This window comes from Pistacia vera, unplaced genomic scaffold (assembly GCF_008641045.1).
Source record: "Pistacia vera cultivar Batoury unplaced genomic scaffold, PisVer_v2 Contig320, whole genome shotgun sequence".
Taxonomy (NCBI): Eukaryota; Viridiplantae; Streptophyta; class Magnoliopsida; order Sapindales; family Anacardiaceae; genus Pistacia; species Pistacia vera.
This window is the reverse complement of record NW_022196136.1, coordinates 1,902,142-1,926,019: the sequence shown is the minus strand read 5'-3', so window position 1 is coordinate 1,926,019 and position 23,878 is coordinate 1,902,142. Positions and strand designations below refer to the sequence as shown.

At 35.7% G+C, this 23,878-nt stretch overlaps 4 protein-coding genes and 1 long non-coding RNA gene across 6 annotated transcripts; 2 read left to right on the top strand and 3 right to left on the bottom strand.

The window, feature by feature from the left end:
• The first annotated feature begins 150 nt into the window (after window positions 1-150).
• Window positions 151-11,122, top strand: LOC116137145 (protein RRP6-like 3). 2 transcript variants are annotated; one of them, XM_031422832.1, is made up of 13 exons: window positions 151-463; window positions 821-1,062; window positions 1,171-1,269; window positions 1,866-1,949; window positions 2,092-2,178; window positions 2,369-2,489; window positions 2,908-3,095; window positions 3,178-3,222; window positions 3,550-4,073; window positions 4,151-4,643; window positions 5,183-5,847; window positions 6,095-6,211; window positions 11,039-11,122. In XM_031422832.1, exons 1-12 carry the CDS (start codon window positions 256-258, stop codon window positions 6,168-6,170), a joined length of 2,832 nt encoding a protein of 943 aa, XP_031278692.1. In that variant the 5' UTR covers window positions 151-255; the 3' UTR covers window positions 6,171-6,211; window positions 11,039-11,122. The 2 variants fall into 2 exon arrangements, with proteins under 2 accessions (XP_031278692.1, XP_031278691.1); XM_031422831.1 differs by lacking the exon at window positions 11,039-11,122 and having other exon boundaries at window positions 6,095-6,291.
• LOC116137148 lies at window positions 6,717-7,956 on the bottom strand. The gene is made up of 5 exons (XR_004129114.1): window positions 7,820-7,956; window positions 7,543-7,626; window positions 7,260-7,440; window positions 6,941-7,057; window positions 6,717-6,851 (listed from the first exon to the last, which is right to left on the bottom strand). It is a non-coding gene; the product is annotated as an uncharacterized LOC116137148 (long non-coding RNA).
• On the top strand, window positions 8,106-11,217 carry LOC116137146 (protein RRP6-like 3). The gene is made up of 5 exons (XM_031422833.1): window positions 8,106-8,148; window positions 8,476-8,999; window positions 9,077-9,569; window positions 10,109-10,773; window positions 11,021-11,217. Exons 1-5 carry the CDS (start codon window positions 8,146-8,148, stop codon window positions 11,094-11,096), a joined length of 1,761 nt encoding a protein of 586 aa, XP_031278693.1. The 5' UTR covers window positions 8,106-8,145; the 3' UTR covers window positions 11,097-11,217.
• Window positions 11,218-11,642: 425 nt separating this feature from the next.
• LOC116137147 (NEDD8-activating enzyme E1 regulatory subunit AXR1-like) lies at window positions 11,643-18,064 on the bottom strand. The gene is made up of 15 exons (XM_031422834.1): window positions 17,921-18,064; window positions 16,923-17,095; window positions 16,666-16,829; window positions 16,156-16,266; window positions 15,715-15,794; window positions 15,407-15,557; window positions 15,232-15,325; window positions 14,502-14,590; window positions 13,857-13,930; window positions 13,601-13,763; window positions 12,746-12,831; window positions 12,469-12,552; window positions 12,186-12,366; window positions 11,867-11,983; window positions 11,643-11,777 (listed from the first exon to the last, which is right to left on the bottom strand). Exons 1-14 carry the CDS (start codon window positions 17,956-17,958, stop codon window positions 11,900-11,902), a joined length of 1,572 nt encoding a protein of 523 aa, XP_031278694.1. The 5' UTR covers window positions 17,959-18,064; the 3' UTR covers window positions 11,643-11,777; window positions 11,867-11,899.
• A 2,274-nt stretch (window positions 18,065-20,338) lies between these two features.
• On the bottom strand, window positions 20,339-20,737 carry LOC116137098. The gene has a single exon (XM_031422787.1). It carries the CDS (start codon window positions 20,735-20,737, stop codon window positions 20,339-20,341), a length of 399 nt encoding a protein of 132 aa, XP_031278647.1.
• Between the last annotated feature and the right edge of the window lie 3,141 nt (window positions 20,738-23,878).

Here is a 23,878-nt window from a genome sequence, read left to right as displayed (position 1 = left end):
GGGCAATAGGTTGGGCCGGATGCCCGGAACCGTTTTGAGACAATATTGGGGCCTATAAAGTAAAAATCGAATTTGGATCGGCCCAGCCCAAGCTGGTGTCCCATATAAGATCATCATTCCTCAAAACGCAACGCCGCAGCTAATTTCAGACACTTCCCTCTCCCCTAACGGTTGAACTGTGAGCTTCGAAGATCAAGTCAGCCAGAACAAAATAGAAGAAAACACAAAAAAACAAAGCAAGAGAAACATAATCGAATGGAACATAAAGACAGGATCAAAATCGCAGTCACTATTGCTTCTTTAGCGGTAATATCGATCTTCTTCACTGCGCAATACCGAAGACGTCGAAAGCTGAAATGCCCTTCGAGTTCGTGTTATTTACAAACCGGACCAAAGCCGCAACGCAATTTCAAGCGCGTTTTAGCTGATAACTCGTATTCTCCATTCAAACACGCTAAAAACGGTGCATTTTATTTATTAATTTACTAAAATGTTGTAGAATTATTCAACTTGTTTTTTTTTTTTTTCGTTTTACTTAAATCTTAGCGGTCTGTTTGGTTTCTGAGAAAATGTGAGAAAAGAGAAGAAATTAATAGAAAAGTGAAATTAGCGAACGTATGAATTCAAACTTCAGAGCCGTGCATTTTGTAAAACTTATCTTAGATAAAAACAGAGTTGAGGAAATGAAGAACTAAATTTAACTGAGTTCAACACTTTGTTGAAGACTAGGCTTTCAATTCTGAAATTGCTTTGTTTTGTTCTAGTTTCTTAGCAACCTAACAGAGGGAAACTGAAATAACCCTGGCAAATTTTATGGCAGAGAAATCTTCTGGCTCGCATCCTTATGAAGTGGAGATTACGGCTTTGTTCGAGAATCCACCACCTGAATTTAAGTTTGTTACAGATAATGTGAATTTGAAATTGAGTGAATCGTATGTTTGGGTGGAGTCTAAGTTGCAATTAGAGGAACTTGCTATTACATTGAGTAGAGAGACAGTTTTTGCTGTTGATACTGAACAACACAGCCTGCGTTCATTTCTCGGTTTTACAGCTCTAATACAGGTTCATAATTACATTTTTTCTTCTTTCTAATGCATTATGAGTCTGTGTCACGTTTCTTGGATTCATTGATTATTGCATTATGCATGTATTTCTATTATTTGTGAGCAGATTTCTACTGAGAAGGAAGACTATCTGATTGACACAATCACTTTACATGATGAAATGAGTATTCTTTGCCCAGTTTTTTCTGATCCTGGTATTTGCAAGGTAATGTAATGAATTCTGCGTGTTTTGTTGATATGAAATGCAGTTACTCTGCGAAGTTTTACGAAATTTCATTTTGCCAATTCCTCTTATTATGTTTAACAGGACATATATTCATCACTGTTATCTTTAATGTCACCAAGGGACTTCATTTGCCAACAAAAGCACAATAAGTGTTAAAGTGAATAATTTTAATGTCTTTTTTTTTTTTTTTTTTTTTTTTGGTTAAGTGAATAGTTTTAATGTCAATAGAATTATTTTATATTATATTCTTGATTGGTGAAGCAGCATGCAATTTAAGTGCGTTAATTTGATAATTTTTTTGTTTATGGTGTAGGTGTTCCACGGGGCTGATAACGATGTTCTATGGCTGCAAAGANTCATCACTGTTATCTTTAATGTCACCAAGGGACTTCATTTGCCAACAAAAGCACAATAAGTGTTAAAGTGAATAATTTTAATGTCTTTTTTTTTTTTTTTTTTTTGGTTAAGTGAATAGTTTTAATGTCAATAGAATTATTTTATATTATATTCTTGATTGGTGAAGCAGCATGCAATTTAAGTGCGTTAATTTGATAATTTTTTTGTTTATGGTGTAGGTGTTCCACGGGGCTGATAACGATGTTCTATGGCTTCAAAGAGATTTCCATCTTTATGTTGTTAATTTATTTGATACTGCAAAGGTAAGCTTTGGTTATAAAATATGTTGATCTTGTGGAAAATATTATCTGCTATGTACATTAGTTGTTTTGAGAGATGGCACCTCGATGAATTTGCTGAGAATGATTTTGATTGTAATTTGTGTTCTTCTGATATTTACTGTAGGCATGTGAGGTGTTGTCGAAACCACAGAAATCACTAGCATTCTTACTTGAAACATACTGTGGTGTGACCACAAACAAATTGTTACAGGTTTGGTGTTATGGACTTATTTCTGCTTGTGCAATTTTCTCCTTTTTTCTGGCCATCTTTGGGAACTTCTGTATGACAGGGTGTTTTGATGTTGTATTTATGAAGATAGTAATATGCATGTTGGCTTTAGTTTTGAGGAGATAATATTGCTTATAACACAGAAGATGATTATCTTCTTATTGCATTGTAGCGTGAAGATTGGAGACGGCGCCCTCTGCCGGCAGAAATGTTGCAATATGCTCGAACTGATGCACATTATTTGTTGTATATTGCAAAATGTTTAATTGATGAGCTCAACAAACAAGAAACTGGTATGTGTTCTAGTTTCCGCTTTTAGTTTATGCTATGCTAATCAGCTTATCTTTCATCTGGTATGTATTGCCGTGAAAATAAAAAGGAGCAATCCCTATACTTGGTTGGGAATTGTATAACAGTTATTAACATTCACAACCAGTCAACAACATTTATTTAATTTTTTTCTTTTGGAATTGAGAAGCGATTTCTCAAGAGGATTCATATCCTTTACAAAAAGTTTGTTAGAATATTATGGTTTTAAATATGGCTGTTTGCCATTCGAGAGGATCAGCTTGAGAAGAAAAGCTAGTTAAGCTCAAAACAGCACCTGTAAATTAATCTTGAACCTCTGCTTGGCAACAATTCTAAATTGATTATTCTGTAAAACTTGTATATTTCTTATAGCATCGAATGCTAAACATATTACTGTATCAGAAAATTCATCTCGCCCCAATGACAAATTCAATTTTGTTCTCGAGGCTAGTCGGCGTTCAAACATGGTTTGTTTGCAACTCTACACCAAAGAGTTTGAGTCTTATCCAGGAGAAGCAGCTGCATCATCAATACTTTTCCGACACTTGAATGGTCTAGGAGGTGTTTCTTCAATTTCTGGTGAAACCCAGGTGTGCTGCTTTCTACCTGATTTTTGCACTTGCATCCATAAAAAGGAACCCATATTTATTGTTTGTTTGTTTGTAAATTCAGTTTCAGGATCTTGTGAGACGATTGTGCGCTTGGAGAGATTTAATGGTAAGCAGCAAATTTTTGTTTTTTCTATCATATCAAGAATAGCTTCACAGATATATGAAGAACTTTCCATGGAACATTACTATAATATTTTTTTTTTTTTTTTTTTTTTTTAAATGAGAGACTGAAATATATTGATAAAGAAGGTGATAAAAGAAAAGTGAGTGGTACACCTTAACAAAAAGGTTTGTACAGCTTTAGCAAGGGATCGGAGAGCCAAAAGGCAACTTATAGGCGTGTACAAAACAAACAGTATACACAATCAGAAAAGACAGATAACCTTATTAATATAGCTCATAAAATTTCCATGTGGTCTGCAATTCCTTTCAGGCTCGTGTGCATGATGAGAGCTTGAGATTTGTATTATCCGAGCAGGCTATTGTTGCTCTTGCAGATAAAGTTCCAGCAACTGCAACAGACATATGCTTCACCATAGCTCAAGCTGATTTGGCTGTTGATTCTGTGAATTTTAATTCCTGTCTCCCATCTCCATCCCCTGTTGTTTGCAGTCATTTGGGTGACTTCCATAATCTAATCCAGGATAACAAAGGAAGTCTTGACGGTATTTTTCAAGCAATTCTTCATAAGTGTCTGGGTCCAAATGGAAGTTGCCCATTGTCTGTTTTTAATTATACTTTACTGGCAAAATGTAATCTAAAACTAAAATGTCAGAGCGATAGATTAGTCTACAAACAAAATGGTTGGGTTAGAAATTCAAAGCAATTTGCTCGGAAGGCTTCAAGAGAGCTGTTTGTCCAAAAATTTTCCTGTAAAGCTCCAGTTTATCATAACTGTAGGATCTATGCAAATGATGGACGGTTGCTCTGTTACTGCGACCGCAGAAAACTTGAATGGTTGGTAAAAATCTTATATTTTATCTTAATTTCAACTTTAAATATAGCGCAGTTTACAAATTTATGACATCTTATAGGTATATTCATCGAGATCTTGCAAAACTTGTTGATGACAACCCACCTGCTATAATGCTTCTTTTTGAACCCAAAGGCCGTCCAGAAGATGAAGGCAATGCCTTTTATATTCAAAGTAAGAAAAATATATGTGTTGGCTGTGGTGAAGGAAATCACTACTTACGCTACAGAATTATTCCCTCATGCTACAGAATGCACTTCCCTGAGCATTTAAAAAGCCATCGTTCCCATGATATTGTCCTACTCTGTGTGGACTGCCATGAGGTAGCTCACGCCGCTGCTGAGAAGTATAAGAAACAAATTGCCGCAGAATTTGGAATACCACTTTTCATTCATAAAGTAGTTGATTCAAAACAAGCACAAGATAGACCGGGGTCGTCAACGATGGACACTGAGGAGACAGGTGTATCTCCTTTACAGTTGCGCACAGCTGCCATGGCTCTTTTGCGCCACGGTCCAAGAATGCCTTCAGACCGTAGGGAAGAACTGAGACAGGTATGACAGCCTATTTTTAGCACTTGATTCTGCTCGGCTTGGAAAAAGCTTTATGTGCATTTTTCTTTTTCTGTAATGTGGTACTGACTGTTGCATCAGTAATGAGCACCACTAATAGCCGATATTAGATCTTCCATTCTATAGCAGTATAATCTTATATTAAAATATCATGATTTTAAGAAGATGCAGCTAATTTTATTCAATACAGAAAAGCACCCAGGTACAAAGTCACTTGTTAAAGATAAATTTGAAGATGCTTTCTGTATGTTATTGCAATTACAATGTGGACTCCTCTCTTCAATTATTGGCATAAATTGCTTTTATGTTTGAGTTTTAGTTTCTTATAAATAATAAAAATAACATTTTTGTTTTCTGATCAAAAGGTGAGTCGTTTTAGAAGAGCATAATATTTATTACTAACCAAAGCTGTCTCTTGTGCATTGCTATTCTGCTACTGATTGCTCATCAGTGTTTTAGAGAATTGTATTATGTTCTTTAAAAGCTCTTTCATTGAGGGAGTTCATTTTTTATTTTTGAAGATTGTCATGAGATATTATGGAGGAAGGGAAATATCTGAAGAAGACTTGGAAAGAGCTCTGCTAGTTGGAATGAGTCCTCGTGAGAGAAGACGACTTGGGAAGAAAAGAGGGGTGTATTTGAAACATTCTAACTGTGTTGATGTTCCTGATGAGGAGCACAAGAATTTCAGTGGTGGCACTGAAAAATCTGCCACTATGGGTGCCACAGAAGCTAATAATCTAGATGGGTTGCTTGCTACTGAAACAGAACTGTTTGGTGAAAAAGAAAACCATAATTTTGCAACTGTAACGGATGACGACATAAGCAATGCAGGGGTTGATCAAGTAACCTCATCTACCAATAACAAGAATATGAATTCCATTAGAGGTGAAGTTTCTGATACAAAAGATAATTATGATGGCAAAGATGATGATGACTCTGAGAATAGAAGTGTAAATGGAGCAGTCGACTTACTTTATCCAAGCTATGATGGAAGCAGTTCACCAAAGCATAATTCTAAGTTATCGCTATTAGGACATGGACCTCATGGAAAACAAGTAGTTGATTATCTACTGCAGGAATATGGGGAGGATGGCATTCGTCAGTTTTGCCAAAGGTGGAGACAAGTTTTTGTTGAAGCTATTCAACCTCGTTTCTTGCCTGCTGGCTGGGATGTACAGCACAGGTAATACTCCCATCTTTTATTGAGCAATATTTTTGTGGAAGCACATTACCATATTCTAAGGAAGATCTTTCTGCTTAGTTAATCTTTTCTGAATATTATTTAAAAACAACTTCTACTGGCAACTTGATTTTTGATGGAAGTTTGTGATTTAACAAATCACACACATGAGAACATAGAAGATACTTTACTGTTGCTTTATCAACTTTACCAAGTACTGCCCTTTAGCCACTGAACAATGTTTTTCCAGTGGCAGAAGAGAATTCGGCGAATTCAGCGTATACAATCCTGATAAGAAATCTGATGAAGCTGCTTCTACAAGTTAATTTATAGGTGAAATTTCAGAGTAAAGACCATGCGAAGATCATCAATCAACCAGCAGCAATATGCTATTCATCCTAAATTACTATATCACCTTCTTGTTATATTGTAGCATTCAAAACTCTTTTGGTTCTCTTGTTCGTTCTCGAATCTAATGTAATGTCAGAATTCCTACTAGACTGTAGGTTGATCAGAGACCTGTACTAGATTCCTGGCTATTCCGGTTTCTGTTTTGGCCTTTGGGAGTAGAAAGGAGGAACATTAGCCCCATGGGTGTCTGCAGTTTGGCTAATTATGTGATCAGTTTCTGGTTGGCACCAAAAGTGAGTTGGAGATGGCGTGACTTAATTGTTCAGAACTTTAGTTTCTGTTTATCCTGGCTGGCTAGAGATCTGTATTGCTGAAACAATTTTGAAATGCTCAGATATCTCGTTATAATTCCCACTACAAAAAGATCCGGTTCATTTTGCATTAAATGTGGTTGTAAATTTTGCGGCAATTTTTTTCTGTCTTCACATTGCAACGAAATTACGACTATACTTATCTCAAAAACACCATATCAAACTCCCCGCGACCCCAAACTACAAAGCAAAGAATGCCTCAATCTGTAAAATGTCATAAATGACCTAAAAAGCTGTAAAATTGCAGAAGATGGACCACTCCATCTCATCTCGTCAAAAGGGAATCTGCCAATAAAAACAAGACCAACTTAAGAAGCTTCAAGAAAGAGTACGTTTCCAGGGTACTTAAAATCAATGAAGAGATGAAAACATACCCGTCAATGCGGCAATTCCAGATTCAAAATGTATTACAGAATCAACAATTGTGACTTGTGATCAATACCATTGAAGATGAAAGTTCCAGACATGGGAACAAACTGTTTTGTTATGAGCTGTGGTAAATAGGATCAATGATGAATCAGGGCAAGGAAAATAACTTAATAGCCAAAAAAATATATCATAGGAAAATAAAAATAGATGACTAAACATAATGCAAAGGTAGTAATTAGATCCGGTCCAAACAATTTCTCACAGAGAACCATGTGATCATTGGTAACGTAAAGCAAATAAGCCTAGTTAAGATAGAGACAGAACCTTAATAACTTCTTGTGATGCAATTCCTCCAATTAAGGCAGCAACAGCATGGAGCTCTGCAGCGCCAAATCGACACATCTCATTAATAAGATCCTCTGTCAATGTTGAACCATTGCAACCCAAATCACTCAGTACACTAACAGCTGTAGTTTTTAATCTAGATATATCTTCATCCATTGCACTGTCGACATTGACCATGGAGTTAATACCCAAAAATCAGATTACAAGAAACATAAAAATAGCTTTCTTGAGGAATAGGTTATAGGTAGTGGTAATGTCTTACCCATCGAATTCCCCTGGAAAGCTATTGTAATTGGCAGCAAACCGGTCTACAGCTCTTAGGAGAATATAGAACCCCACAGCAACACTACAGGCACAAGTAGCTTTTGTATGAGCAATTTTTGTTACACCTTTTTTAGTAGAAATGTTAGCAGACTTTAAGAATACATTAACTCTCAACTTAAAGTGGTTGCTCTGTACAACATTTCAAGCGAAGCTACGAACAGAAACAAAGTTTAGATTCACCAATATCTATAAACATAATAATAAAGTTACGTTACCTATAATCCTCATCAGTTAAATACTTCTGCAACTCTGATATGGAAGGACTATTAAACTCATCCTCAATAAGACGATACCTGCAGACCTGCAAAGATTAAATGTCCTATTAGAAGGCAGCTAATCAAAGTAAAAAGATTATATATGTCTGCCCACTCTATACAACATTCTACAATATCTACCAAACCTCCATGTATTGACAAAATGACCTTTACAAGACCTGATTTTTGCACTTGCATCCATAAAAAGGAACCCATATTTATTGTTTGTTTGTTTGTAAATTCAGTTTCAGGATCTTGTGAGACGATTGTGCGCTTGGAGAGATTTAATGGTAAGCAGCAAATTTTTGTTTTTTCTATCATATCAAGAATAGCTTCACAGATATATGAAGAACTTTCCATGGAACATTACTATAATATTTTTTTTTTTTTTTTTTTTTTTTAAATGAGGGACTGAAATATATTGATAAAGAAGGTGATAAAAGAAAAGTGAGTGGTACACCTTAACAAAAAGGTTTGTACAGCTTTAGCAAGGGATCGGAGAGCCAAAAGGCAACTTATAGGCGTGTACAAAACAAACAGTATACACAATCAGAAAAGACAGATAACCTTATTAATATAGCTCATAAAATTTCCATGTGGTCTGCAATTCCTTTCAGGCTCGTGTGCATGATGAGAGCTTGAGATTTGTATTATCCGAGCAGGCTATTGTTGCTCTTGCAGATAAAGTTCCAGCAACTGCAACAGACATATGCTTCACCATAGCTCAAGCTGATTTGGCTGTTGATTCTGTGAATTTTAATTCCTGTCTCCCATCTCCATCCCCTGTTGTTTGCAGTCATTTGGGTGACTTCCATAATCTAATCCAGGATAACAAAGGAAGTCTTGACGGTATTTTTCAAGCAATTCTTCATAAGTGTCTGGGTCCAAATGGAAGTTGCCCATTGTCTGTTTTTAATTATACTTTACTGGCAAAATGTAATCTAAAACTAAAATGTCAGAGCGATAGATTAGTCTACAAACAAAATGGTTGGGTTAGAAATTCAAAGCAATTTGCTCGGAAGGCTTCAAGAGAGCTGTTTGTCCAAAAATTTTCCTGTAAAGCTCCAGTTTATCATAACTGTAGGATCTATGCAAATGATGGACGGTTGCTCTGTTACTGCGACCGCAGAAAACTTGAATGGTTGGTAAAAATCTTATATTTTATCTTAATTTCAACTTTAAATATAGCGCAGTTTACAAATTTATGACATCTTATAGGTATATTCATCGAGATCTTGCAAAACTTGTTGATGACAACCCACCTGCTATAATGCTTCTTTTTGAACCCAAAGGCCGTCCAGAAGATGAAGGCAATGCCTTTTATATTCAAAGTAAGAAAAATATATGTGTTGGCTGTGGTGAAGGAAATCACTACTTACGCTACAGAATTATTCCCTCATGCTACAGAATGCACTTCCCTGAGCATTTAAAAAGCCATCGTTCCCATGATATTGTCCTACTCTGTGTGGACTGCCATGAGGTAGCTCACGCCGCTGCTGAGAAGTATAAGAAACAAATTGCCGCAGAATTTGGAATACCACTTTTCATTCATAAAGTAGTTGATTCAAAACAAGCACAAGATAGACCGGGGTCGTCAACGATGGACACTGAGGAGACAGGTGTATCTCCTTTACAGTTGCGCACAGCTGCCATGGCTCTTTTGCGCCACGGTCCAAGAATGCCTTCAGACCGTAGGGAAGAACTGAGACAGGTATGACAGCCTATTTTTAGCACTTGATTCTGCTCGGCTTGGAAAAAGCTTTATGTGCATTTTTCTTTTTCTGTAATGTGGTACTGACTGTTGCATCAGTAATGAGCACCACTAATAGCCGATATTAGATCTTCCATTCTATAGCAGTATAATCTTATATTAAAATATCATGATTTTAAGAAGATGCAGCTAATTTTATTCAATACAGAAAAGCACCCAGGTACAAAGTCACTTGTTAAAGATAAATTTGAAGATGCTTTCTGTATGTTATTGCAATTACAATGTGGACTCCTCTCTTCAATTATTGGCATAAATTGCTTTTATGTTTGAGTTTTAGTTTCTTATAAATAATAAAAATAACATTTTTGTTTTCTGATCAAAAGGTGAGTCGTTTTAGAAGAGCATAATATTTATTACTAACCAAAGCTGTCTCTTGTGCATTGCTATTCTGCTACTGATTGCTCATCAGTGTTTTAGAGAATTGTATTATGTTCTTTAAAAGCTCTTTCATTGAGGGAGTTCATTTTTTATTTTTGAAGATTGTCATGAGATATTATGGAGGAAGGGAAATATCTGAAGAAGACTTGGAAAGAGCTCTGCTAGTTGGAATGAGTCCTCGTGAGAGAAGACGACTTGGGAAGAAAAGAGGGGTGTATTTGAAACATTCTAACTGTGTTGATGTTCCTGATGAGGAGCACAAGAATTTCAGTGGTGGCACTGAAAAATCTGCCACTATGGGTGCCACAGAAGCTAATAATCTAGATGGGTTGCTTGCTACTGAAACAGAACTGTTTGGTGAAAAAGAAAACCATAATTTTGCAACTGTAACGGATGACGACATAAGCAATGCAGGGGTTGATCAAGTAACCTCATCTACCAATAACAAGAATATGAATTCCATTAGAGGTGAAGTTTCTGATACAAAAGATAATTATGATGGCAAAGATGATGATGACTCTGAGAATAGAAGTGTAAATGGAGCAGTCGACTTACTTTATCCAAGCTATGATGGAAGCAGTTCACCAAAGCATAATTCTAAGTTATCGCTATTAGGACATGGACCTCATGGAAAACAAGTAGTTGATTATCTACTGCAGGAATATGGGGAGGATGGCATTCGTCAGTTTTGCCAAAGGTGGAGACAAGTTTTTGTTGAAGCTATTCAACCTCGTTTCTTGCCTGCTGGCTGGGATGTACAGCACAGGTAATACTCCCATCTTTTATTGAGCAATATTTTTGTGGAAGCACATTACCATATTCTAAGGAAGATCTTTCTGCTTAGTTAATCTTTTCTGAATATTATTTAAAAACAACTTCTACTGGCAACTTGATTTTTGATGGAAGTTTGTGATTTAACAAATCACACACATGAGAACATAGAAGATACTTTACTGTTGCTTTATCAACTTTACCAAGTACTGCCCTTTAGCCACTGAACAATGTTTTTCCAGTGGCAGAAGAGAATTCGGCGAATTCAGCGTATACAATCCTGATAAGAAATCTGATGAAGCTGCTTCTACAAGTTAATTTATAGGTGAAATTTCAGAGTAAAGACCATGCGAAGATCATCAATCAACCAGCAGCAATATGCTATTCATCCTAAATTACTATATCACCTTCTTGTTATATTGTAGCATTCAAAACTCTTTTGGTTCTCTTGTTCGTTCTCGAATCTAATGTAATGTCAGAATTCCTACTAGACTGTAGGTTGATCAGAGACCTGTACTAGATTCCTGGCTATTCCGGTTTCTGTTTTGGCCTTTGGGAGTAGAAAGGAGGAACATTAGCCCCATGGGTGTCTGCAGTTTGGCTAATTATGTGATCAGTTTCTGGTTGGCACCAAAAGTGAGTTGGAGATGGCGTGACTTAATTGTTCAGAACTTTAGTTTCTGTTTATCCTGGCTGGCTAGAGATCTGTATTGCTGAAACAATTTTGAAATGCTCAGATATCTCGTTATAATTCCCACTACAAAAAGATCCGGTTCATTTTGCATTAAATGTGGTTGTAAATTTTGCGGCAATTTTTTTCTGTCTTCACATTGCAACGAAATTACGACTATACTTATCTCAAAAACACCATATCAAACTCCCCGCGACCCCAAACTACAAAGCAAAGAATGCCTCAATCTGTAAAATGTCATAAATGACCTAAAAAGCTGTAAAATTGCAGAAGATGGACCACTCCATCTCATCTCGTCAAAAGGGAATCTGCCAATAAAAACAAGACCAACTTAAGAAGCTTCAAGAAAGAGTACGTTTCCAGGGTACTTAAAATCAATGAAGAGATGAAAACATACCCGTCAATGCGGCAATTCCAGATTCAAAATGTATTACAGAATCAACAATTGTGACTTGTGATCAATACCATTGAAGATGAAAGTTCCAGACATGGGAACAAACTGTTTTGTTATGAGCTGTGGTAAATAGGATCAATGATGAATCAGGGCAAGGAAAATAACTTAATAGCCAAAAAAATATATCATAGGAAAATAAAAATAGATGACTAAACATAATGCAAAGGTAGTAATTAGATCCGGTCCAAACAATTTCTCACAGAGAACCATGTGATCATTGGTAACGTAAAGCAAATAAGCCTAGTTAAGATAGAGACAGAACCTTAATAACTTCTTGTGATGCAATTCCTCCAATTAAGGCAGCAACAGCATGGAGCTCTGCAGCGCCAAATCGACACATCTCATTAATAAGATCCTCTGTCAATGTTGAACCATTGCAACCCAAATCACTCAGTACACTAACAGCTGTAGTTTTTAATCTAGATATATCTTCATCCATTGCACTGTCGACATTGACCATGGAGTTAATACCCAAAAATCAGATTACAAGAAACATAAAAATAGCTTTCTTGAGGAATAGGTTATAGGTAGTGGTAATGTCTTACCCATCGAATTCCCCTGGAAAGCTATTGTAATTGGCAGCAAACCGGTCTACAGCTCTTAGGAGAATATAGAACCCCACAGCAACACTACAGGCACAAGTAGCTTTTGTATGAGCAATTTTTGTTACACCTTTTTTAGTAGAAATGTTAGCAGACTTTAAGAATACATTAACTCTCAACTTAAAGTGGTTGCTCTGTACAACATTTCAAGCTAAGCTACGAACAGAAACAAAGTTTAGATTCACCAATATCTATAAACATAATAATAAAGTTACGTTACCTATAATCCTCATCAGTTAAATACTTCTGCAACTCTGATATGGAAGGACTATTAAACTCATCCTCAATAAGACGATACCTGCAGACCTGCAAAGATTAAATGTCCTATTAGAAGGCAGCTAATCAAAGTAAAAAGATTATATATGTCTGCCCACTCTATATAACATTCTACAATATCTACCAAACCTCCATGTATTGACAAAATGACCTTTACAAGCTTAACCTTTGGTGGAGAGACATGCTTCTTAATTCAAATCAACATCGACATATATATTGTTGATTAAGTAAAATTCTAGCAATTATACAGTATATAGATATTTTATATATGAAGTAACCCTATCAAAGACCCAACCTCCATGTATTGACAAAATGACCTTTACAAGGTTAACCTTTGGTGGAGAGACACTCTTCTTAATTCAAATCAACATCAACATATATATTGTCGATTAAGTAAAATTCTAGCAATTATACGGTATATAGATATTTTATATACAAAGTAACCATATCAAAGACCCAACATGCTACCACTTCAAAACGTCCCAAACAAGAATTGCAGTTAAATAGATACTGAAGAGCTAACAAAGAGAATGCTGGTAGTAGAAATAAAAAGTCAATAAGGAGACATAATAATCCATGTCTAGCTTGCACAAGCATGTTGCATATGATACACTAGGATAAGGTGAAAGACACTCTGGTCAAATATGTCCAACAAAACATGCTTGAAAATCATGAAACAATGCTCAGAGTTGTTAAGACATTACAATTACAACAAGTATTTTGTAAAGTCAATCAGGAGATACAAGTAGTTGATAACATATTTAGAATACTACATAAAAGTGTATTTTACCAAACTTACTTTCAGTTTTCTCGCATTTTTACAGAAACTTTTTATCATTGCCTTGGGGATGCTCCCTGGCTCTCTACCTAACTTCTTTTGAATATTCCTCACTCGTAGCTCAATGGCAATGAAATCAGCCTCAGCCTTGGCTTGGTAGATTTTCTGCAAGTTTACATAATGCCTGCAGAAAATTTCATACAGCTATTGTCATCAATCCTTTTCAATCTTAAGGAACGAAATTGAAAAAACATATCCAAAGTTAAAAGTCACTCACTCAGTTGAAGATGTCATATCAGGTATCGACCCCTCAAGAGGTGCTTCCCCATCACCTTCATTTGCAATGAACTCCTGCACACAGCTCAAAATTTTAAGGAAATTGATGCAGGTCACAGGAGGTCAAAAAAGACTGATAGAAGCATGGATCTAAATCTTCTCCAAAGGAAGTATTCAATATTAGTTTCAAAACCATGTTATTGGCCAATTCAGATGTTCTAGTAGCTTCTGTATGTTATCATTTAAGGGTGTATGATAACATTTCCCAGTGGCTTTCTAAAAACACAAAACTGTAGTTCAAGAGCTTATCTAGCTTTCTGATTAAGCAAAGAATCTTGAAACAAAAACAAATTCTTGAACATGTACCAGCATTTCATGTGTATAGAACCTATTATATTGTTTATCTAAATTCATTAACAATTGATTACACATAAAAACATCATAAAGAGGGAAAATAAAAAAACAGAACCAAAGCTACACATTATCCATAAGTACCACATTTAATGAAGCAAACTACGTGAAGAAACAACTAAATTTTAAAATTTTTAGAGACATGATGATGATGACCAGCATAGAAGAGAGAAGATCACAGCAAAGAACATGATATGATGACTCAGTATGATGTTCTCTCATAAAAATCACCAACCTTTAAAGCTGCCACCATCACCCAAAAATCTGATGAATTAGAATTAACTTCAGCATGGCTATCATTAATTATTTGCTGCAAGTCGGAACCTGACATGCCAGGCAGAGAGAGAGGTTAACCCTCTATTTACATGCAACCCAATAAAAGGGTGATTTTCAAAATTAATTTTGCAGTAAAGAAGATGACGACAAAAACCATAGGTTTTCTGACTGCATATAAAATTCCATTACAAAGTAAGGAGTCAACCTTTTTAAGGAAAGATAAACTCACCATTGAACTTGTTTCACAGTTGGAACATTTTGAGTTAATTATAAATATCTACAAATCATTCCATCTCAGAATCTAGGGTATTATTTAAGGCTCAAATTCTCCAGTTCAAACTACTTTGATTACATAAATACAGGGCAAGATGTCTCAAATGTTTCCATGTCAACAAACCCAATATAGGAAAATAAGACCAAACCCATCCCATAAACAGTGGCAGGGAAACAGTGAGTTATCTGAACTACATGGCCCATTGCCAGTCTCGCACACTGAACAAATCACCTTGCATTCTCTCATTTAGAAACTATATTTCCTTCTGATACATACCCAATGAAAACAAATGTTCAGGCATAACATAGAAGATGAAAATTAGATCCCTCTTATTTAATTTCCAGATTCAATAACTTCCTATAAAATAATTATCTACCAAAAACTTCAACCAAATGCTTCTAAATCAAAAACTCACTTATTCCTCGAGGAGCAAAGACTTTGAAGGAGGCCTCAATAGCTTCTTTATAGTTGTCTTCATCCATAGCAATCATCTTAGATTTAAGAAGTTCCTAAAATGTCCAAGGCCAGAACTAAATCACATTAATAGACAGCCATAAAAACCAAACAGATAAGATAGTAACCAAATATACCTTAAACTCTTTTTTCTCTTCCCTGGTTGATGGAAGGCTACCCCCATGAGCTTTGGTCCACTCTTCGGCCATCTTAATGAGAATCACAACATACGGTGTGTGTTTGTGGGCAACAGGATCTGGCACATTTAAATCAAATGTTTCTGCAAACCTATTAGGTAAAACACCAGTCAAAACATAAGAAAGGAGCAGAATTCCTATATTTTCATTTAAATATGTATGTATGCTATAGAAGACACAGCACAAAGTAAGATTAACTATCAACTTAAAAAAGACTATTACAGAAACATTCAAATAAAACTCCATACTTCCTGAGCTCAGGCCATGGGTTATTTAATCGAAGATCATCCAGAAAATGGTCAGGCTTTGACTCAATCACTGTATGTTCCTGCCTCAGAAAAAGAAAGAAAAAATTAGCAATTCTCAGCTATGCATCAAAGTTTCCAAAACCTGTCAATTATTATGATTTTTCCTTTTATACTGAAACCAATTTTAATTTTGAAAAACTAAAATCTTTACTGCACATTCATATTCACATTTCCTACAGGAATGCCAAGCATAACTTTTATAGTTTGTTGTTTTTGATCTCAAATTAACAAGATGTCTACGATCATCCAATCTAAGAGAAACTGGTCTATTTTAGAACCAAAAGGAACATAAACTGTTTTCCAGAAAGGTAAAGTAAAAAACTTGTTATCAAATGAAAACTTTTCCATGGTAGTGAGGAAGTATTTTAAACAAAAATTTACCTTCAAACTGATTCGAACCAGTCCTGTGAGACCATAGGAGCGAGCAAAAATCAACATCACATTAGCTTCCCGACATATTCGGTCAAGCTTTACCATTGAATCCTCCACCAGCTGAAAATTGAATCAGAAAAAGAAACTAAATAAAAAAATTAAAAAAGCTTTAAAGAGAATAAAGATGGTAATCAAATGGCCAATGAATGTTGTGGATAATAGCCACCAAGGAAAGAACCATGTGAGTATTAAAGAAACGAAGGATATAATGATTCATTACCCAAATGCCACTTCAATTTCCTAAATAACTTTGACAAGAACAATATCAAACATTCCTAAAAACGGTAGGAATATATACAAATGATTATCTCATAATCATTGTAAATAACCATACTTAGAGATGCCAAAAGGGCTGAAAGATAAAATTCCATTAGTGATGCAGAAGCTAAATTTACAATGAGTGCTAAACAACTGTGTACCAGCAAATGCTCTAAACACAGAAGAACCATTATTTAATACCTGAGTGGCCACTACTAGAGTAAACTGAGAAAAGAATGATGGATTTGTTTCAATTAGTTTTTCTGGATACTCTTCAATAAACTTGGCTTTAACAGCATCATTGAGTTCTTGCAGAAATGCACACACAGATTTGGCCTTTGATTGCCCAACGCATGACTCATCCACTAGCACCAATACCAAAAGCGAGATAAGAATGATGAGGAGAAAAAAAAAAAAAAAAACTATTGAAAGATACAAAAAAAGAGTCAAATGCTTACACATAAAATTGTTTCCAAGGTCACCCAGTTCAACTTTGGAACCATCAATCACTGTAATGCTTCCAATCCCACCAAGAACCAAATTTTTCAATGTCTCAGAACCAGTAGGACCACAGTTGAGCAAGCATACACTGGCTTTTTCAAGGGCTGCCTGCCCTTGCTCACCCCAGATCCTGCGTTTCCAATATAACAATGAATTCCAAAAAAAAAAAAACACTCAAAAACCTTATTAAAATTTAAGTTACTTAAGGTGCCAGTGGATCAGCTTTCCAATTTTTGCTTTTTGAGATCGCCAAAACAGACTTATTACAGTCTTTCCTTCTGCTAAACAGAGTATTTATACTTTTAGATACCATATTGATACCAAATAGCACAGTGTTACAACCTTAATGTTTAATATTGCAAGTAATGCAGGTCTTTATGGAATTAAAGTTCCTCTTGGTGCCAATTGGTATTGCATTAAAGCCCTTAATATATTTTCATTGCAGGAAATCAAACAATCAAACTCTACAATTAAAACACGAAGCATACTAGACAAGTTATAACCAAAATAATAATAATAATAATAATAATAATAATTATTATTATTATTAAAAGAAAACCTACAATAATACAAGCACGTCTAACTTAAGGCTAAGGATTCCAAATATAGCATTGGAAAAAAAAAGAAAAGAAAAGAAATATCCTTCCGTGCCGTTTTAACAGTCGAAACATGGACAACAATTAATCAAAAAAACAATTACCGCGGAAAAAAATCGCAAGATTTATGATTTGGATGTCTATATACAACATGTCACCTCCAACTAAACATTACTAGCAATGTAAATTCTCAAGAAAAAAATTTCGAAAAAATATTTTATGTTCATACAAACAGAGGTCAACCAAAACCTAGTGCAAATGGAAGTTTATCCAACTAAAGAGAAAGTGGAATGAGAATAATCAAAATTGAGGGCAAAACGGTCATTAGGAGTACGACAGAGACGGAGAGGAGTCAGTACCTGAGCTGGCGATCGTATTTGGTTTTCGGTTCCGCCATTATGTGTTCCGGCGTGCGGTTCTTTTTTCTTTTCTTTTTTACTTTTTTTTTTCTGTTAAATGAAAGTACTTTTTTTTTTTTTCTGTTCGCTTAGGAGTTACGCAGAGTGTGTTGGGACTTGGGAGACGAGTGTTGATGGAGAAGAAACGAAGAGCTCATTTTACCAAGACAATTATTGATACGGACAAGGGAAGTTGAACGACGTCGTATCGAAGCTTTTATTGCCCCAAATACAATTGTTAAACAAGTACTAGAAAAAAAATAATACTTTTCTATTAACACCTGAAGCAAACTTCTGGCTACTAAAAAAGCACCTTTTATTATGTAGGTTTATCCTATTTGATTATGTAATTCCAATTGAATACAAAAAATAGAAAATAAAAAAATGTTTGTAAAAGTGCTTCTTAATCACCATAATCATTACTACTTTCTAAATTTTGGTCCAAACAATATATTTCTAAAAATATTGAAAATGTTGCGACTGTTGTATGAAATGAAGGAAAATCTAGTTATTCTAGTGTCTAATTGTTACTATGGTTCAAATAGCTGATATCATTGTTTTATAGAAGCTTAAATGCCGGACAGTGATTTTTAGAATGAAAATTAGAAAGTTGATAGAAACTATGTTTGTAAGCTGAACTTCACTTTCTCTGAACATTTGTAGTTCTAGCATTGGAATCAAATATTTTGGCATAAGAAATGAGACATTGCACTCTAGAAGCTTAAATGCAACTGGATCATCATAAGATTTTTTTGTTACAACATTTTTAGTTTCTTACATCCCAAATTTGCACAAATCCATCAAAGGCTAGGCCATGGTTGCTTAAATGCAGACTATGAGCTTGCATCTTCAGAAACAAAATAATGCAACTATTTGTTTCTTAAACAATGCAAATAAGTTAACTTTTTGCATGAGCTCATATCCAGTTTGTCAATGAACAGCATGCTCAGTAAATAAGCCGTAAATTTGAAGCTCATTTCTTCAGTTTAATTCCAAGAACCATCTTTAGCTGGTACAAATCTTTTTAGGATTAATAATGTGAGAGGAGGTGTCGACAGTCCACCCAGAGAAAATGAATGTTACAAGAATATAATCCATCCTAGACTGAAATGCAGCTCCTATCAAGCATGCATTATCTTGCATTTGCAGAGTACAGGGAACACGGCTGCATTGAGAAGATCTGGAGCACAATTTATGGGTGTCTATGACATGATATAGTAGCATTACTACTACAAGTTAACAAAAGAACCTCAACTTCCACATAGGATATCGATATCAACAGAGAAGGTTATGAATATCATATGGTTTTAACCACTTCAGAGCTGACATTCCTTTAAACAGGAAGATGGTAAAGACTGGCAGGCAATGACAATTCTACTTTTGAATTTTGAAAACTTTACTCCCAGAAATGAAAGAATTGATTAAAGAATTCTTTTTTCATTCTCGGTCTACAATGCCAAGGCAATAATAATATATGTAGAACTAATGTACAGAGAAAAAGAACAAAACCATCAGGTGTATGCATCTAACTAAAATGAGAAAGAAGCTGCGAATGCAAGCACAGGTGAAGAACAGAACATACACTGGAGTTCCACAAGCAGGCAGAAACTTCAAGGAAGAACTGTTTCAACAGTTCCCTAAAATTAGTTCATAGTTCATCAGGGGCACTCTACACCAAATGAAATCCCATATCATTAAGCTCCCAACTAGGACAAGATAAGGGAAAACAATGCATACAATAACAAAAAGCATTTACTTAACAAACTTAGTCAGATTACAAAGAGTGAAAATTACCAATCTCCTCAGTATATCTATCAGTAATCAAGTAATTCAATAATCTGAAATTCATTAAAAAAAAAAAAAAAAGGACCTAATCTACCTTAATTTCATCAAACCATAAAGAAGTTAATGATGTTAATCCATCTGAAAATGAATATCACTGGTAAGTAGGTTTTCACAATAAAACCCCATTGACTTGATGCATATATATTTAATACGGGGCTCTATATCAATTAATTAAGCAATATAAAGCGATTCAATACACAATCAATTAAAATTATTGATGATTTAGAGCTCTCCTAACTTAACTTCAATAAATCAAACAGTTACCAAACAGTTATAGCTAGCACACTCAAGCCCACCAATTAATGGCAAAAATTGAATACAATGTGAGCTAAAATCATAAATTAATCTACAAAAATAAGAACTAAATCCGAAAGTTGATAATTTCTTTATTAATTCAAGTTCCAATATATTTTTTACGCAATCCATGACGGGACCACCTTTTACATTTTCTGAACTAGCTTCTACTAAAACTAAAATCTACAAAAATTGAACAACACAGGTAAATTCACAGATTAATTGAAGTATCTCACTCCTTCAATGAGCCGCAACAATGTTACTATCACTACTAAACACATCGATGACCGGATCGGGAAGATCAGACCCCGGACCTGACTGATTCGAGGTCAAAAACAGCACCGCTTTAGCCGCCACGAGTTTCTTCCTTTGAGGACATCGTGGACCATACATCCTCCCGGAGAAGCAAGGGAAGGCATCGGTCACGCTGACCTGAGGTTGATCGTCGTTTGAAGACGGTGGAGGTGACATAGGCGACATGCGGTGAGGGGAGATCTGAGGGATTGAAATGACTCTATGCGATCTAGCGCTGATTTTCGAGTCTCGCAGGCGGGCAAGGGCGCCAGGTTTGAGGTACTTTAGAAATGGCTCGGGTCGGGTCAAGTGTTGTCTTGGTAAAGATCGAATTCTTCGCTCCATTGTAGAGAGAGAGTGAGAGATCCAGAGAGGGAGTGTGTGTGTGGGTTAGGGTTAGATAAAGAGAGATAGCAGGTGGGTTTTTAAGGAGAGAGAGTGAGGCGGGAAATGAGAGGAGGGTTTTGAAAGAGAGAGGAGGGCGCGGGATTTGTTATTTGTTAAGGGTTTTATTGGGTGACTTTGGTTTATTATTTTGGATAGGATTTTAGGAATAATATTGGATAATTAGATAAGGGAGTATTACGAGGTAAAATTTAAAAATTTATAAAAAAACCCTTAGGTTTGCTAATTTAATTAAATACCCTAATATATAAAATGACAAAAACACTCCCACCACCTGCAGTGCCAGATTCTGGCCACCATCGTCGAAATCTGGCCGGAAAGTCGCGTTACGACACAGACCGATTGGATCTGTGTCGTAAAGCGTTGTTATGACCTTTTTGACCAGATTCACCACAGATCTGGCTGGAAAAGGCCATATCTATGGCCTGTTGTGGCCGCGACGACCGGAAAAGGCCAAAACGACGGCCAAAGATATGGTCGTCGTTTTCGGTCAACGATGGCCAAGATTTGGTCGTCGTTGACCTCAACGACCGCCATTTCTTTGGCCATCATTCACGGCTAGATCCGTGGTGGATCTGACCGGAAAAGGCCAGATCGGTGAACTTCAAGCCATTTCTGGTTGGCAGGTAGGCCGTTGTACAGATTTCGGCAACCACTTATCACCGATGGTGGTTGCCGGAATCTGGTAAGTATGGGTTGTAGTGGTGTTTTTGATAATTTTTAAACTTTTTTTAGGGTGTATTTAATGAAATTAATAATCTTATGGGGTCTAAAAGTAATTAAAAAATAGAGTAATATTTCTGGAATAATGTGTCAAACATTATTTGGAAAATAGGATTAGAAATATGGGTAAAAATAATAAGCCAAACATACCCATTGATATTAATATGTGAGATTTTTTTTTGTTTTTTTTTGTTTTTTTTTTTTTGGTAATCGACGGTGCATTGACTGACAGGCCTACTTTCCATGAAGAGCTGACGCGTGGATCTCGGTCCACTTGTTATAGTTTAATGAAATTGTGAATTGTGAATCTGTGATGCAATAGCAGATGGCTGTACAATGTGTTTTATTTGAGGACTCAAACTATTTACTAGCCCGGTAGCAATATCGGGCCCATATTAGTTTTTGGATTATGATATTGATTATACTTTTTGGGTTTTGATTTTCAAGCCTCACCTTTTCTTTTAGTAAGCCCCACACTTATTTAGAGTAAGGATAAAATAGTATTTTCCTTTGGCTTTGGATATGGAAAGCGTCCCCCACAACAAAGTTAAAGAAGAGAACAAACAATGAACAAACAGATTGCAACTTTCTTAGGTTAGTCTTACTGCACTGCATGGTCCACACAAGGAATTGTATTCCTGTATAATTTTTTACTGGAATTAAGAAAATATATTCGTAATATATGCTTGTATTTTTGTTATGTGGAATGATCTTCTTCTAATTCGTTCATTCTTTCCNGCGTCCCCCACAACAAAGTTAAAGAAGAGAACAAACAATGAACAAACAGATTGCAACTTTCTTAGGTTAGTCTTACTGCACTGCATGGTCCACACAAGGAATTGTATTCCTGTATAATTTTTCACTGGAATTAAGTAAATATATTAGTAATATATGCTTGTACTTTTGTTATGTGGAATGATCTTCTAATTCGTTCATTCTTTCCTTGTTGATGTAGTGTTACTTTTTATTGTATGCTGAGAGAGAAGTTGCCACACAGTATCCAAATCCTTCATGAATCTTGAATCTGCAATTCCTAACTGTGACAACTTCCAGCATCCAAGTCACTATTAGGACAGTAAACGAGTCAGGCTAAACTGAGCCGAGCTTTCGGCCTGTCAAGCTCGACTCGAATGCTATAGGATCAAGCTCGAGTTCGAGCTCGAACTTGTCGAGTTAGGGAAAACGTGCTCGAACTCGAGCTCGTTCCAAATGAGTCGAGTTCAAGCAAGCTCGCAAGCTCCAATTTGAGCCAGCTTGTGAGCTCCAGTTCAAGCCAGGCTCGTTAAGGCTCAGTCAACCTGGGTTTGACCTGCGCCAATTTCAACCTTGTAGACTTTTTTTTGCTCCTGAACCTGTTTAAATACACATTTTTGCATCAAAAAATAGCTACTGTGTCCTCAATGATATTAACCATGATAGTTTTGTATAGAAAATTAAGTTAAGTGAACCAACTTTCTTATTTTAATTCACTTCACTTAATTAATGTTTGAGCTACAAAAATAATCACATATTAACATGTGATTTTATCAAAATAGAGTCATAATTTTAATCTAGCAGTAATTTTATCAAAAAATAACCACTGTGTCTAGGACATCAAAATAACAACTATCCAATAATCAAAATAGAGGTGATTGTAGTATGTATATGGGTTGTCTATGTCTTGTATTGAGATCACCATCAAAATTTGTTAGATACCCAGCCTTCACCTGCAATTACAACACACAATTAACTGATGAGCACCTACCTAAATTGATGAACACCTGCCCATATTTCATCTAACTAATATCCACAACTCACCAACACAATTCAGTTAAGAAAAATCAAGCAAATGGCCTCCATTTCCCCACACCCAAATGGCCTCTACTGCCCAATTATTTCCCAAACTATTTCCCCACACCCAAATGGCCTCTACTACCCAATTCCAACAACTTCCACAACACAAACAGACAATATAGAATAGATTTCCACAACATAAAGAACCACTCAAGAACCAAAAAATAACCCATAAACCATGTACCTATGCATGCCCCCTACCACAGCCAAACCATGTACTGAATCTGATTCCTAAAAACTTACGGGATTGGAAGCCTGATCTCTAACAGTTGCTACTCTTCCTAAAATGACAAAGGAGGAGCAATTAAAGTTTAGTTAGAATAAAGATAATGTAATTATTGAATTTAATCAAAACAATATTCAATATTACCTTCTTTGCACCCTTTCTTCACCCCATTCAAAGAGCGACACCAATCATATCCACATAGAGCATTCCACTATGTCAGGAGCCAACGATAATCGATACATGTTGATAACCCTACTCCTGATGCTGAAAGTAGACTCAAAAGCAACCGTAGTGATAGA

Bases quoted from the DNA above. Each gene is read 5' to 3' on its own strand.
- LOC116137098 (XM_031422787.1), bottom strand. From the start codon at position 20,737: ATGGAGCGAAGAATTCGATCTTTACCAAGACAACACTTGACCCGACCC.
- LOC116137145 (XM_031422832.1), top strand. From the start codon at position 256: ATGGAACATAAAGACAGGATCAAAATCGCAGTCACTATTGCTTCTTTA. The intron at 1,270-1,865 runs GTAATGTAATGA...TTTATGGTGTAG, and splicing joins CTGATCCTGGTATTTGCAAG to GTGTTCCACGGGGCTGATAA. The intron at 1,950-2,091 runs GTAAGCTTTGGT...TATTTACTGTAG, and splicing joins ATTTATTTGATACTGCAAAG to GCATGTGAGGTGTTGTCGAA.
- LOC116137146 (XM_031422833.1), top strand. The intron at 9,570-10,108 runs GTATGACAGCCT...TTATTTTTGAAG, and splicing joins GTAGGGAAGAACTGAGACAG to ATTGTCATGAGATATTATGG. The intron at 10,774-11,020 runs GTAATACTCCCA...ATGTTTTTCCAG, and splicing joins GGCTGGGATGTACAGCACAG to TGGCAGAAGAGAATTCGGCG.
- LOC116137147 (XM_031422834.1), bottom strand. From the start codon at position 17,958: ATGGCGGAACCGAAAACCAAATACGATCGCCAGCTCAG. The intron at 15,558-15,714 runs GTATGGAGTTTT...TTTACCTAATAG, and splicing joins CCATGGCCTGAGCTCAGGAA to GTTTGCAGAAACATTTGATT. The intron at 12,553-12,745 runs GTAACGTAACTT...TTGTGCCTGTAG, and splicing joins TTAACTGATGAGGATTATAG to TGTTGCTGTGGGGTTCTATA.